The 15,118-nt window shown below is 36.6% G+C and overlaps 1 protein-coding gene across 2 annotated transcripts; it reads right to left on the bottom strand.

Annotated features, from left to right (window-relative positions):
• Window positions 1-6,650: 6,650 nt before the first annotated feature.
• On the bottom strand, window positions 6,651-14,362 carry LOC110744483 (Leucine-rich repeat transmembrane protein kinase). Of its 2 annotated transcripts, none has more exons than XM_021944462.2 (24): window positions 14,100-14,362; window positions 13,516-13,696; window positions 13,161-13,232; window positions 12,962-13,030; window positions 12,803-12,874; window positions 12,379-12,450; window positions 12,195-12,266; window positions 11,789-11,860; window positions 11,633-11,704; window positions 11,481-11,552; window positions 11,326-11,397; window positions 11,155-11,226; window positions 11,020-11,085; window positions 10,870-10,935; window positions 10,739-10,777; window positions 10,555-10,613; window positions 9,953-10,338; window positions 9,674-9,869; window positions 9,112-9,258; window positions 8,820-8,938; window positions 8,174-8,384; window positions 7,826-8,066; window positions 7,484-7,634; window positions 6,651-7,201 (listed from the first exon to the last, which is right to left on the bottom strand). In XM_021944462.2, exons 1-24 carry the CDS (start codon window positions 14,224-14,226, stop codon window positions 6,809-6,811), a joined length of 3,099 nt encoding a protein of 1,032 aa, XP_021800154.1. In that variant the 5' UTR covers window positions 14,227-14,362; the 3' UTR covers window positions 6,651-6,808. The 2 variants fall into 2 exon arrangements, with proteins under 2 accessions (XP_021800154.1, XP_021800153.1); XM_021944461.2 differs by having other exon boundaries at window positions 13,978-14,355.
• Between the last annotated feature and the right edge of the window lie 756 nt (window positions 14,363-15,118).

Raw genomic sequence — 15,118 nt, 5'->3', positions numbered from 1 at the left:
CCCTTAAGGGGGGTGAATTGTAATATCCCACATCGACCAACGGAGAGGGGGTGATGTGCCTTATATGTACATGCCCGCATCCATCTAGCACGAGGCCTTTTGGGAGCTCACTGGCTTCGGAGTTATAGGAACTCCGAAGTTAAGCGAGTTGGGGGCCGGAGCAATCCCAGGTTGGGTGACCCACTGGGAAGTTGGTCATGAGCTCCCAGAAACAAAACCGTGAGGGCAGAGAGGGGGGCCCAAAGCGGACAATATCGTGCTACGGCGGAGCCGATCCCGGGATGTGACACCAGTGGCTTGGATGCTTGCTGGTTATGGATTCAGTATGTGTTGCTCCTCTTTCGACCTACAAGATGATACATAGATGAGCGAATACAGTAGCTCAGAAGGCTTTCACAGAGGTGTGATTGCAGCTACTAGGAGCTCCAACTTACCCTTCAACGATGAAGTTGTTAACACTTGTTTGGATGATGAGCTTATTAAACAATGGTGATGTTTCCTCAAATATCATTCAATGCTAGGATGAGCTTGAACGTATTTTACGATTAGGTTGAGTGCAGCAGACCATTTAGGCATTTTGTTAGAGAGCTATGCAATGCGCAAGTATTTTATTTTTCGACTTATCGAGAATATAAAGAATTTAATTTGAAATCAAAACTCAAAACATAAGGATGGTTGATAATACTGGCCCTTAATTGGCTCAAAATACATGTACATCACAAATCTTCCTATGGATAAATGACAATATAAGGAATTTAATTTTGTAATCAAAACTCAAAATATTAGGATGACTTATAATACTGGCCTTTAATTTGCTCCAAATGCGGAAAACCTTTAACATGCATATTCGAGATGCCAACTTTAATAATACGACCCATTTTGACACTTAGTGGAAGTACGTCACCCGTGATTGGTTCACATTGGCCGCTGACATTATTTTTGCCAAGGTTTTTGAGAAATGGTTGTCGACAATTAAGAATGCTACGTCATCCAATTCAGCGAGCGAAACAGGTATGCTTCATTCATGGCTGCAAGATTTATTTTCAACCACTTACATAATTATAGTGATTTCTCAACTATTTTTATCATAGTTAACATGACCAAAGAGATGAGTTCCAGTTCTACGACATTACCAAAGAGATGACTGCTCATCAAGAGAGACTACTCAGCCATGACTAGAAATGTCCCCACTTTTCTTTGAGCATTTTCTTCTCAAGCTTCATAATTTTTATTACTTGGTTTTATATTAGGGGGTTCATCTGATCATGGTCATTCCACTTCTTTAGTCAAGCTTAAGGTTGTCTCAAGGCCTAAATTTTAGGCCACTCACGGTATGTTCTTGACATTTCTCCCTTAATTTCTTTTCTTTGGTTTTGCAATAACATCATAATGTTTACTTGACTTGCTGCAATAACATCATGATGAGATGTCAAATTATTTGCGACTCAAGAACTCAAGAAACCTTCAATGAAATGGCCCAAGAGAGATCCTGCCATTGAGGTACTCTCAGCCACATTAGGTCGAACTAGAAAAGTTCATGTAGCAACATGTTGATTTCAAAGAGAATGAAGACGGCTACAAGACTTTGATGGGTGCAAAGGCCGAATTATGGGTTAGCTTCAAAACCCTCGTCCAAAAGCGTCTTTAAAATTTTCATGGTCTTCTCATGACCACACCCCCCCCCCCCCCCTTTTTTTTTTCTTTTAGACTGCACTTGAACATTGTTTCTTTTTTTATTTTTTGGTAGTTGATGAACTTTATATTTCCATCAATAAATTTCGGTTAGGCCTTGGATACAACTAAATTTCTTGTCTTTGAAGAAAATAATATTAACTTTCATTAATACTTTATTATTAATCTTAGGACGTAATCGCGCCTTAACATCTTCTCACGTATTTTATTTCCTTCACAAAAATGATATGCAACTAAAACAATAGACTTTGGTTAGGCCGACTTGTATTGAAAAAGAACATTTGATGGCCGACAATATTAGGTCGTTTTTGTATGCGAACTTGTATTGTGCCCCAAACCACTAACATGTTCTTTATTTCTTTCATTTTGTTTGTGGCCATAATACTAACATGGCCTTTATTAGGAACCTAGTTGGCCTACTTATTTGGGTAGTGGCCATTGATAACAATATTTTTAGGGAGACCAAGGTGGTGGCCACCCATGCTTAACTTCAAGTTTGGAACCCTTCTTATTTTTGGCATGGATTCCACGGTTGCACAAGCAGTAGATAAGTCACCTTGGCACGACCAAAACTATTTTTCCCTTTCACATTGGCCGAATTTCCGTGCCACTATGTCCTCTTGATTGGTCGGACTTGGGCTTCGGTTGAGGTATGATAAACTTGACTATTTCTAATTGTGGCCTAATTACGTCAATTTGGTCCCCTACAACCATGTCTATCATTGATTAGAGGGGAGATCCTCTGTAGTGGTGACCCTTTCACTCTTTCACGGACTAATACATGTATCAAATGCTCATACGGGAAAGTTGACTCCTGGGTTTGGAACCTGGGGGATTGCTCTGAGAAATCCTTTCTTTCTCGTGATTGCATCAGATTGTGCCATGTTTAGACATTTTTCTTTGTCCGTTTGTTGGTCATTAATTTTAAGGATGGATGTCTCAAGTTGGGTCATATCTTGGTATTCAACCTCGACCGCTTGTTAGATCTCATCCTCTTGGATGGGTTTTTCTTCCTCACCCAATGTGAGGTTTTCAAAAGGTAAATCGGTCAAACTATTGAATTCCAAGGCTGATTCATCCACATCCGTTTCCTTCATATATTGTTGGCCAACCTCGTTTTTCTCCACATGTGTAGGTAGAAATGAGTGGTCGTATTGTACCCATTTGATGGTTTTCCTGTTGTGGCTAAGAGTTAAGATTGTGGCTAAGAGTTTGTTATTCAATTACAAATCGAAAGGAGATTTCAAGCAAATCTTGGATCAAAAATTCATTTAGATGGTTTCACTGTAGATGTTTCCTTTATCAGATTTTGATATTCTTCCACCATGTTGTCAACATATGGCTTTTCACCTGTGTTAACATTATTTTGGCCGTTATAGCTAATAAGATGATTTGTTTGGTGGGAGCCATAACTAGGCTGATTATAAATAAATGCCGAATTAATTGGGCTAATCTTTAAGTAGACTCTGGACCAAGAACTCAAATGACGGATTATAATCCAAATCATCGAGATGAGATTAGAAGAGCATATCTTCAAAAAGTACCTTGTCAACCTAAAGGTCATAGATTCCCACAAACTAATCAATCAAGAATTAATAGACGTTTCATTGCCCAATAGTTTGATGAGTTTGATTGGTTGGAGTGTAGTATAGCTAAAAATGTTGCATTTTGCCTCCATTGCTATCTCTTTAAAACTAAGTTTGATCAAGTGGGTGGTGACACCTTATCTAGGGTAGGCTTCAATAATTGGAAGAGGGGAGAGAAAGGTTTAATATTCATGTTGGACCGGTTGATAGTGTTCACAACCAAGTTAGAGAAGCTGCTTACAATATGATGAATCAAAAAGCTCAAATTGAAACAACTGTGATCAAGCAAACAAATGATGCTCGTATGGCTTATCGCACTTGCTTGAATGCATCACTCAAGTGCACAAGGTATTTGTCGCGACAAGGCCTTTCTTTTCGTGATCATGATGAAACTGTCACTTCAAGTAATAAAGGGAATTATTTGCAGCTCTTGTAATTTCTTGCGGATCATGATGAAAAAAAGTTAAGGCCGTTGTTTTGGAAAATGCTCCAGGCAATCTCAAGTTAATAGCTCCTTCAATTCAAAAAGATCTTGTCGATGCATGTGCCAAAGAATGCATTGATCTTATCATAAGTGATCTAAAAGATAGATATTTTTCAATAATGGTGGATGAAGCACGTGATGTTTCAATAAAGAAGTAAATGGCGATAGTGGTTCGTTATGTGAACAACAAAGGACAAATAATAGAAAGGTTTGTGGGGGTACAACATGTTATCGATACCACTTCAAGTGCATTAAAGAAAGCCATTGATGAATTCTTTTCTTTCGAGGGATTGAGCTTTTCCAAGCTACGAGGACAAGGTTATAATGGAGCTAGTAATATGTGAGATGAATTCAATGACCTTAAAACAAAGATTTTGAGATAGCAACCTTGTGCATTTTATGTTCATTGCTTTGCTCATCAACTTCAACTAGCTCTTGTTGCCGTGGCAAAGAAAAATATTGATGTTGCTTCTTTTTTCACAATGACTAATAGTTTGGTTAATGTTGTTGGAGCATATTGTAAGCATCGTGATGCACTTAGAGCACAATACCAAGAAGAGCTTGTAAAAGCTTTTGATGAAGGTTGTCTTATAAAGGGCAAGGCTTGAATCAAGATACTACTCTCAAACGTGCGAGTGATACACGATGGAACTCACATTATGCTACCTTGATTAGTATCATTTCTATGTTTCCATATGTGGTGAATGTGCTTCAAATGATTATTGATGATAACCCCAATGACAGTTCAGGTGAAGCCTTTAAGTTATGAAGAGAAATACAATCTTTTGAGTTTTTCACTTATTTTTTATGAAATATATATTGGGAATAACAAATACTTTATCTCAAGCATTGCAAAGAAAGATCAAGACATTGTGAATGCAATGGGTTTAGTTCAAACCTACAAGGAAAACCTACAATTGATGAGGAATAATAAGTTTGATGAATTGGGTTGATCAAGCATCTTCGTTTTGTAACAAACATCATATTATGGTTCCTAACATGGATGAAGAATATATAATTCTTGGGAGGTCACGACTTAATTCTCCAATCAAGATAAACAATCATCATTATCGTGTAGAGCTTCTTCTTCATGTTATTGATGGGTAACTTGCGCAATTACATGATCATCATATACGTTCGAGCAGTGATTTTTCTGAATTGCAAATTATTGGCATGCTTTCAGAAAAAATGGTGGAGAAATGGATGCATAAAATATTTCCTTATATGTATTTGCTTATTACATTGGATTTGGTTTTACCAGTTGTAACTGCTTCAGTAAAGAGGGCATTTTCTGCCATGAATATTATAAAAAATCCACTTCGCAACAGAATGGGAGATCAATGGTTGAATGATAGCTTGGTTGTTTACATTGAAAGAGATGTTTTTGCTTGTACTGATAACGAAACTACAATGCAACGTTTTCAAAATATGAAAACTCGTCGTGAACAATTATAGCTTGTATTGTTAGTTTTGCCATGAATTATGAATGGAAGTACTATCTTTATGTTTTTTAGTGTTATTTTCTTCTTTAAAAAATTTCGAGACTTTTACACTATGACCCCATGACGTCACAATCCTGCATCAACCACTGTTCGCCAGGGATAACAAAACAATGCTATCCCTGTTGCAACTAAGTTTTTCTCCTGCCGCTGCCTATGGCTTGAGGTGTTTATATATTGTACATTCAACAATGATTCACACTGTGCTCATAAACCGTCATATCTAAACAATATTGTACATTAATTACTAGAGTTTTTATTTAGAAAAAAAAAAAAAACACATTTACGTGTTTAAGCAACAAACAATATATTATGGCAAGAATTCTGCAGATATTGGCATGTATTTGACATCAAGAGCAAGCAAAACATCAGCAATCAAAAGAATCACATATGCACCTTAAATACAATCTATATTAATGTGTAGAACAAAAAACACATAGCACACAAGCATGGGCCATACTTCCCGCCTTCACCTTATGTATAACTAAAATACATTTACATTTATGTGATTTCAGTCCTGATCTCTTGGACTACAGGGGTCCAAGAGATTTGTGGTCACTCACCGTTGGATATAAATTCAACGGTTCACTTACTCTTGCACTCCTTTTAATAAACTTTTTTGAACCATTAGATTAATATCTAACAGTGGGTGACCATAATCTCTTGGACTTCTGTGGTCCAAGAGATCGGGACTGTATGTGATTTTATCTGCCAATATTTTGGCTTTGAGCAAATTTTTTAGTTTTGTGAATTTCAATTGAATTAATTGTAAATTATCATTGGTATTAGAATGATAATTTTATTGTTGAAATGGCCTAAAGAGTTTATATAACAAGCGGATCCCAACTGTGGATCCCGCACCTCTGCATTTAGGCTTCCTACATTTCGGCTAATCTAAGCCACTCAAATGATCTGACCGCTTAAAACATGTCAAGTCATATTTTATTTATTTTTCGTTTCCAAAACCCATTTATGCCCTAACCTTAATGCCGTTAAGGGTTTAGAGCGTGTTTTTTTTTCCTCTCCCGCGAGCATACTTATTCTTTCTGTTTTTTCTTTAATTTTTTTTCTTCCTGTTCGTGCTCTCTTCTTCTTCTTCTTCTTTCTGTTTTTCCCTTTAATTTTTCTCTTCCAGTTCATGCTCTCTTCCCTCTCTTCCTGCCAGAGAAGTATGCTCGGGGAGAGAAAAAAAAGAAAAACAAGATGTAAACGTCAATGGCGTTAAGTTAGTGTTTAAATGGGTTTTGGAAATAATAAATAAATAAAATATGACTTGTCATGTTTAAAGCGGTTAGATTGTTTGAGTGGCTTAAATTAGTCGAAATGCAAGTAAATGCGGAAAGCCTAAATACAGAAGCTCGGAATCCTCCCAACTGCTACACAAAGTAATAGAAACAAACTTCCAAAGCACAGGAATCCAGAGCCATAAAAATGGAATATGTAGCCTTATATTTCGACTGTACATTTTTATGCGGTTGGAGGCCAAAATTTGCTATATATGGCACATCCAGAACCTATAAACAATACTTGCCATTCTGATGTACAATTTACTCTTCAGATTTAACTGAAGTTACAGAACCAACTCTTAAAAGACGGCCACTCTCTTCTGTTTCAATGTATGAATTACCAGAGGTATCAGTTCTCGGACCGTTGGTTGACATGCTTTGTGTACAACTTGGATTTTGCCAGAAGTGATTTCTAATGGCCCTGACTTTGGAATTGATGGCCGAAAAGCCGGGATCAGAAAGCAGGTCTTGAACTTCTGTTCTGCCTTCAAGCATGCTCACTACTTGGGGCATTGTAGGCCTAAGAGTGGGAGATGCATTGGTGCACATGAGAGCAACATTTAGCATCAGCATTGTCTCCTCTGATGAATATTCTGAACCCAAGGCTGGATCAACCAACTCCAATAGACTCCCTCTCTCTTGCAACACATAAGCCTGAAAAGAAGCACAACTTTGAGACAGAATAAATGTAACAAACACTACAGAGTTAAGAAGACATATAGTATGAGATGCAAAGAAGCAAGTGGCAAAGCTGAATTGATTGGAGAAACATGGGAAAGATTTTCATAAGCTGAATTTCGCCATTCAGTGAAGAATGCTTTACTGAGAAAATTCATCTCAACATTCTAGGTTTGCAAGGTACGGAGTTGGTTGTGATGGACTTGAAGATATCTGAGAGAAGAAAAGGGAACAATTGTTTTGGAAGTGTTTTGTTACCCAGTCAAGAAGGTAGACAAACTCCTCCTTTGGCCTGTAGTTTGTGTTGCTCTTTCCGCTAACGATTTCCAATGCGACGACTCCAAAGCTATAAACATCTGCTTTGTCGGTTAAGTAACCACGCATTGCATACTCAGGAGCCATATAACCACTGCAAAGTTGAAGGGCCAAAATAAATTACCAAAAAAGAATAAAGTTTCTATCTTGAAGGGCAATAACATGTAAATTTCTGCTCCACCTCATGAAGACAGTGCCAGAGACTCATGTCATAGGTTATATTTTACTTAATTTAATGAGAGAAAAGAGTTGATAGTGTATTAAGTTCCTTCTACAAAAACTTACATAGTTCCAGCAATCCGCGTGCTGATGTGGGTGTTGTCATCTTCATTAAGCTTTGCCAAGCCAAAATCAGAAATTTTAGCATTAAAGTCCTTGTCAAGCAGCACATTGCTTGTCTTGATATCGCGATGCACTATCTTTAGTATCGACTCTTCATGGAGATAGGCCAAACCTCTGGCAATACCTATGCAAATCTTCTTCCTGGTAGGCCAGTCCAGTTTCAATCTGCAAGCGGGGTCGCTTCCTGTATATGATCCGAATCAGACTCAATCTACTTCATACTTAGAGTCAATCCTGCCTTTTGTTTAAATGGTATGCTAATCCTAAACAATTTAATGTTACTATTCTCACCAAAAAGAGCACGTGATACGCAGTTATTTTCCATGTACTCATAAATTAAAAGCATCTGGTTCCCTTCAACACAACATCCATACAGCTTCACAAGGTTCGGATGTTTCAGGGCAGAAATCATGCCTATTTCATTCACGAATTCGCGATTTCCTTGCTTTGATTTCGAAGAGAGCTGCTTCACTGCAATTACTGTGCCATCTGATAACAGACCCTATTCAGAAAGCAAAAGAAGATCAGCAATTTCTGGTTGTGTATTGCACACATGCTCATATTGACTGCTAAAAGGTTTAGTTTTGGCTTAAAACTCCATCTCTTTGGATGATTTAGCTGTCTTTTAAGCCTCCACATTCCATACACTACCAGCTTGTCATATCAGAAATTGTACGAGAATCAAGTTAATTTGAGAAGTTACTTTTGAAAAGCTTTTCATGTAAATTCATTGCTGTGATGCCAATTGAATAGTAGATGTTTGTAGTTTCTCCAATTTCTTGTAGAATGCATTCCTTCATTTCTTAGGCTTTTCATTTTTTAAATGTTTCTTTTTCATCTGAGGCAACCTACTCATCTAAGAACATTTAGAATAAACCAGAAAAAAAAAAAAAAAAAAAAAAAAAAAAAGAGATAAACATAAAGAAACAAAAATTACCTTGTAGACTGAACCAAAGCCGCCCTCCCCGAGTTTGTTTGCTGCATCAAAGTTTTTTGTTGCAGCCTTTATCTGTCTTAAAGTATATAATCCTGTTTGAAGATCTAAATCTCTGAGCTCTGCTTGAAAGTCAGTTAAGAGAAGAATATTAATTAAAACCGTTTCTTGTTATAACAAAGATACACCAGTAAATCTGCTCACCAAACATGAGTTGTTGAGAAATTAGGGAGAGAACAAGAGATACATTAAGAAGAAAATTAAACATGTTTTGTTATGAAATAGAAAATCAGACCTTTATCTGCAGAGATCTTTCCTCCCAAACAACCCTTTCTCCTCAAGATTCCTAAGACCAGAAGCAGAAGAAGTAGTGCTGCAGCCACTGTCCCAACTGCTATAACGATGTGATTCTTGTTGCCCTCAACTGAGGGAGGTTCGAAGTCTGCAACAATTTTACCTTAATTAACTCATGTATTCCATGAAAATATTAAACATGTTTTTGTACAGAAAAACTTAAAACTTAAGACTCTTCACTATATGATTGAAGGCCAATCCGTAAAGCTTTCTCAGTAACCTATTACGTCATCCCTCACTTCCTTTTTCTTTTTAGTGTTATGCATGGGACCAGCATATATAGATTTGCTTCTCAACTTAGCTAACGTAGACTAAAAGCTGTCATGTAGTCTCTAGTGTAATAATTCATGTGGAATTATCAATAGGAGTTGGCCAGAACCAGATGTAACTCCTAAGCACAGTTATATTGCATTGTTGAAAGCATCAACAACGAGTAAGTTCTAATGCTTAGACTGTTCGAATAGGAAAAATGCATGGCGAGAGTGCATTTTAGAAGTACTTACTTGGATCTACTGATATAGCAGATATGAGAGGGCCATAAACTCCTCTGTCTGGGATACCTGTTGTCCCTTTTCCAGCCCAGTAAAAATGGATCTTTAATGTATGACTCGAAACAACTGCAGTGAAATTCTTTACAATGGGCTTGCCAGCACCACCAGCTTCACTTTCTATGTTGAAATCTTTCAGCACCAGCTTATCCTTTATACCAAATAAATAAATAAATAAGTACATATTAGTAATAGGATTGAGTCTCCATTGTTTATCTGGTGTGATTTATTTACCTGGATGTAGACATCAAATATACGCTTCCCAAGGCTGTTAAATGTTCTATCATTAGTAAAAACAATCTCAGCAAAGTGGAGTTTGACAGTGTAGTCTCCATTTACGAGACAGAGTCCATAGTATGTGAGAGAGATGGGAGATCCACGTGCAGTCGTGTACAGTTCTGAATCGAGCATAGAGACATTTTTTGAAAGTGCAGACTTGTTGGTTTCAATGTAGATATCTGAATCAATATCATTGTCCATGACGTTCCCTGTGCTGCTGAGAGCCCAGTTCTGACCCATGTAATACATGGAAGCACCTTTTTGTTCTCTATCAGCTTCATACCTGTTGCCACCAATATTTACTTCCTTTCCACCACAGTTGATATGCAAGGAATATTTACCTGTTATCCATCAGGACAGATCAAAAGAAGTTGAGACTTAAATTTCTTATCACCTCATCCCTAGTTTTCTTTTACTTTTCAATTTTTTCTATTCTTTTTCATTGTTTTTCTGAGGTAAAGTACAAGGGAAGAAAGGATTAATTCATATTGACATGCAAATAGATGAACTGAATCATAAAGCCGCAGGTCAAGCTTGAGACCAATTGATATTCTTACGTTGATTTTTCGAAACATGACATGGAAAATTTCTTTGCAGGCATGGTTGGATTCTACTTCTGCAACAAGGAAGAAATGTGAGATTATATCATGAAGATAAATCCGATTAAAAGGCTGGAGCCTCAATCAGAAACCATAGGAAGCAACAAAATTTTCTTATCAGCTGACGAGAAAGAAATCGTACGATTTATCAGCTGACGAGGAGTAACTCTCTACTAAGTTTCTGCAACAAAGCACCAAAGCATTGTTTTATCATTCTACAAAGTAGTTGGTTAAAAAATGTAAGAGAAAGATAATAGCATGTATCATACTCACACACTCCCTCTAGGACATTCATTAGGACTTGAGCTTTCCCAAGTGAAGTTGTTGTACGATAAATCCCTGTATACAAAATTTCAACTAATCAAATCAAAAAGTAATCTTCTAAGCAAAACAAGATAGCTCCTGCAGTTTTGTATTACATACACAATATTGTTTCTTCCTGGGACCCATCCAGGTACAGTTCCAGTAAGCTGGTTTCCTGTCAAATACCTAGAGTGAAAAAAGTTAATGAGAATAAGTTTGTGTGAAGATGAAAATATTATCTAGAAATCGGCTTACGTGTAGTCAACTTTTGCTAGTTGGACAAAAGATGCAGGTATTTCACCGGTCAGCTCATTGTAGCTGAGGTCTCTGTATTGATTACAAAAAAAAAAATGCAGATTAGTATCTCCAACAAAAGAAAAAAATGAATGATGGGAAGTCAGAAATTCATTTGTTTTAAGTGCTTACAGGTTTTTCAAACTTTTCATATCCCCAATATAAGCTGGGATCACTCCGTATATCAAGCAATTCCTCAGTATCCTGCATTAAAAACATTTAACTACCTATGAGCTCAATTTGCAAAGTAGAAGGAAAATGCAAAATTGGTTAGGATTTCAACTTACAGTGTTTTCAAGGATTCCAATTTACTCAATGGTGGGAAAGGAGACTCTGTACCTCTCAAGTCGGTTATCCTCCTAAAAGTCATTAAAGGTAAAACCATAAGTTCACATTCTTGTTTGAAAGAAAAGAAAGATAAGGCAATAGAATTGCATACAGATCAGTTAAACTTGTTAAGCCTGATATGCTAGAAGGTATAGGCCCCTCAAGAGAGCTACCCTGGATTAGCCTGCAACATAAGAGTGGAAATTTTCAAAAGCATAAAAATATATGCTTCTGATTGCTGTAAGAAAACTACAAGGGGGAAGCTTACAATTTTGAAATCCGTGTCCAATTTCCGATGAAATCAGGTATCTTTCCAGAGAAGTTATTGTCACTTATCCTCCTAAAAGTTTCATGGAAACAAAACTTAGCTAGAAACCCAGGAAAAGACATTCATTTCAATGATATTAGAAAACTATCAATATATTTTCAGGCACCTGATGTGATAATGCATGCATCACACTCACATATACATAATAAATCTAAAATCTGTTATCTGTATAGCTTTTGGCATCCCAGTGAACTTGTAACCAGAGCAAAAACTAATGTCCTGTATATTGTATATATCTTAAAGGTAGGTTTATCAGAGATCATTTTAGTTAAACTAGATCAGTATTAGTAAAGGATTATTTATTTAGGTTGAAAACCCACAGATCAAGGAACACATGCTTGCTTACATATCAGACAAGTCGGTCAACTTTGCTAGTGCTAATGGCAATTCTCCAGTGAAGGCATTTGAAGATACAATGCTGAAGAAAAATAAGGATAATGTCAATGGTAATGAGAGTGAAAACAAAATAGACCACATTAGTGGGAATTTCCAATAAATGATTGTACACAAAGAAGGTAATGAGAAATTACAGCTTTTCTAACTTGATCAACTTTCCAATTTCCGGTGGAATGGGTCCCGAAAAGTGGTTTCCTTCAATGCTCCTGTAAGTAATATACAATCATATAGTAATGCTTACTTTGATCATAACATCTGAAAATGGTGTTTAAAACAATGTATAGAGCCATCAAAGTCTAACTGAGTTTCAACTACTATCAAGGACATATTTGCTCCGGCCACTTAAGGCAGATACCATTTGATGTTATAAAATATATTTTCAGTTTTCTATTGATATGATACATTGGATTTTCCATTTTAATACATTGAAATATGGATTTGATGTCGAGTTTCAACAAATAAGGATAGAGAGCCTCATTTCTAATCAACCAGCATCTAGTTATCAGCTCTATTCATAGTCATCATCAATATGAGAATTAAGGAAAGAATTAAGCATACAAGTTTCTGAGAGTGGTGATATTGGTGAGAACTTTTGGAAATGGACCTGACAATCTGTTTCCCATAAAGGAGCTGCAGATTCAATAGCAAAGTATAAGGCATTCGGTTGATTACAAGTTCATTAAATAATTAGTAACCGAAGAGAAATGGGGCGCTTACAGCGTAACCAAGCGCATAGTACCCCATTGGGAAGGTATAGAACCATTGAGGTAATTTCGACTCAAGTCTCTATAAAAGAAATAGGATTGCAAAGATTAGTGGATGCACCAACTAGGTTTAGTATAAGGAAAGGAAAAACTAATGCTTTAGAATGGAAATGGAAATCAGTTAACATAAGAGAGGAACTGGTTTTGCTTACAACTCTTTCAGGTGCTGAAGCTTAGAAAATTCTGGTGGCACAGTACCTGGTAGACTCTGGGCCTTTAGAGCTCTGCAATATATCCTCGGAGCAAATTAGAAGAGCTCTCATGAATGATCACAACATAAATGATAAAACCCATGTGAAATAATTCCATCACTAGTCTCATGAATGTCAAATAAACATGAACTTACCTAGTTGAGCTTAAAACTAGGTATAAAAGTGTTTGATAAAAAAAATGAAATGTTCAAGTTCTTGAATATGCCATAACGCAGGACATTTTTGTCATTACAGGTCAACTCTAAACATTTTGTAAGTCAAAAGAGAGAGAGAGAGAGAGAGAGGTGTACTGTACATTCTGATGACGTGGCAAGAGGAATTGTGGTTGAAGGTGCAGTCACACGTGACAGAGCTCTCAAAGCCTTTCCTCCTCCCTTCAATCGACACATTCCAATTCCCTTCTCCAGTACATGGATCTTTCCTAAAATCCCAGTCTTTCTTCCCCAGCTTTTTCCCTATCTCTTTCAATGCATTCACTGCGCCATTAAAGTACCCAAAAAAAATAAATGGGTGAATAAATCAAATTACCTGTTAATTTGGTTTTCAAGAAACTGCAGGAAAACAAAACAGGACCAATACATAGACATCTTTCTAATGTTAATTTGTTTGAATAAAATATCACAAGTTCATAATAAACAAGATTCCAAATCTCTTTTACTTCCTCCCAAAAGACCAACCAAGGAAAAGGAATGAATTGAATGTAATGAAGAAACTTGAATACTATGAGAACTCAGTTCAGCTAAGCTGAGTTGATTACCAATTTCCTGGGACTCATTTTGATTGGCAGAACAACTCAACTTAGCTGAAATGAGTTCAACCAAAAGCTGTTCCTGCCAAAAGGGTATGTGAGGAAAGTTGCAAATTGGAGTTTTAAGGTACCTTCCTGACTGTGAAGCTTGGCTGTGGCTGTGGCTGACTGTCCAAAAGTTGCAAAGAACAAAAATGTAGTGGAACATATGAGGTATGCAAGAAGCAACTTTGGAAATGAAAAATCATCAGTTCCCATATTTGAGTTCAAACTCTGATTCTCAGCTTTTGAAGCTCAAGGAAAGAGAGAGAGGCATACAAGGGTGGAGATTGGACAAGGTAAAAGAAGAGAGTGTGTGAGGGAGTTTTTAGTTTCAAGTGCATTATGTTAAATCCATAATAAACTTGGTGTTCGGTATTTGACTACTTGTCCTTTTCAAACAATACATCTTTTGCGTGTGGAAGTTAACGGAAATTTATTTGTTGCAATGTATGCTTCTATCTTCCTGATATTTTCCATATGGGGTGTTTTTTTAGACCCATGATGACAAAAGTGAAAAGGTGTGATGGAACATTACTGGAAATAGGAACCTTCAAAGAAAATCCTCAATTGAACTTTGTAACTTATTAAATTACCCTTTCCAATTGGTAACTAGTCATTTATCAACACATGCTTTACAGTTTATAAAATCACAATCACAAAATCAGTATGGATCAATTGTAAGGAATAAGAGTGGAATCTTCATATCCAATTATTAAACAAATAACCAACCAACTAGCTTTTACTTTAGTGATAATAATATGTAAGAAAAAGTCTTAATTTCGGCCCACATATGGATGCAAAACGATATATATCTGTGATGAGCTCAATACATAATACTCATCATGATAATATAATTTTATTATGGGTGTGCCAGCTGCCCTTTACTGAAATGTACACGTGTAGATGTGGACTGAGCTAAGGACCATACATAATAAATGTTTATTTACGTCAATATGAGATCTGGAAATCAATTGGGAAGTTAAATTTGTCTTCTGCTAAGAATGCATTTTTGTCCACCATCTCCTTCTAAAAATAATTTGGTTGACCCAAAAACTAAAATACAAAGAGAGGAAATGAAGGCTTGTATTCTATTCCATTCGAGCTCCTT

Source organism: Prunus avium, chromosome 3, assembly GCF_965620075.1.
Source record: "Prunus avium chromosome 3, drPruAviu1.hap1.1, whole genome shotgun sequence".
Taxonomy (NCBI): Eukaryota; Viridiplantae; Streptophyta; class Magnoliopsida; order Rosales; family Rosaceae; genus Prunus; species Prunus avium.
This window is presented reverse-complemented; position numbering and strand designations above follow the sequence as displayed.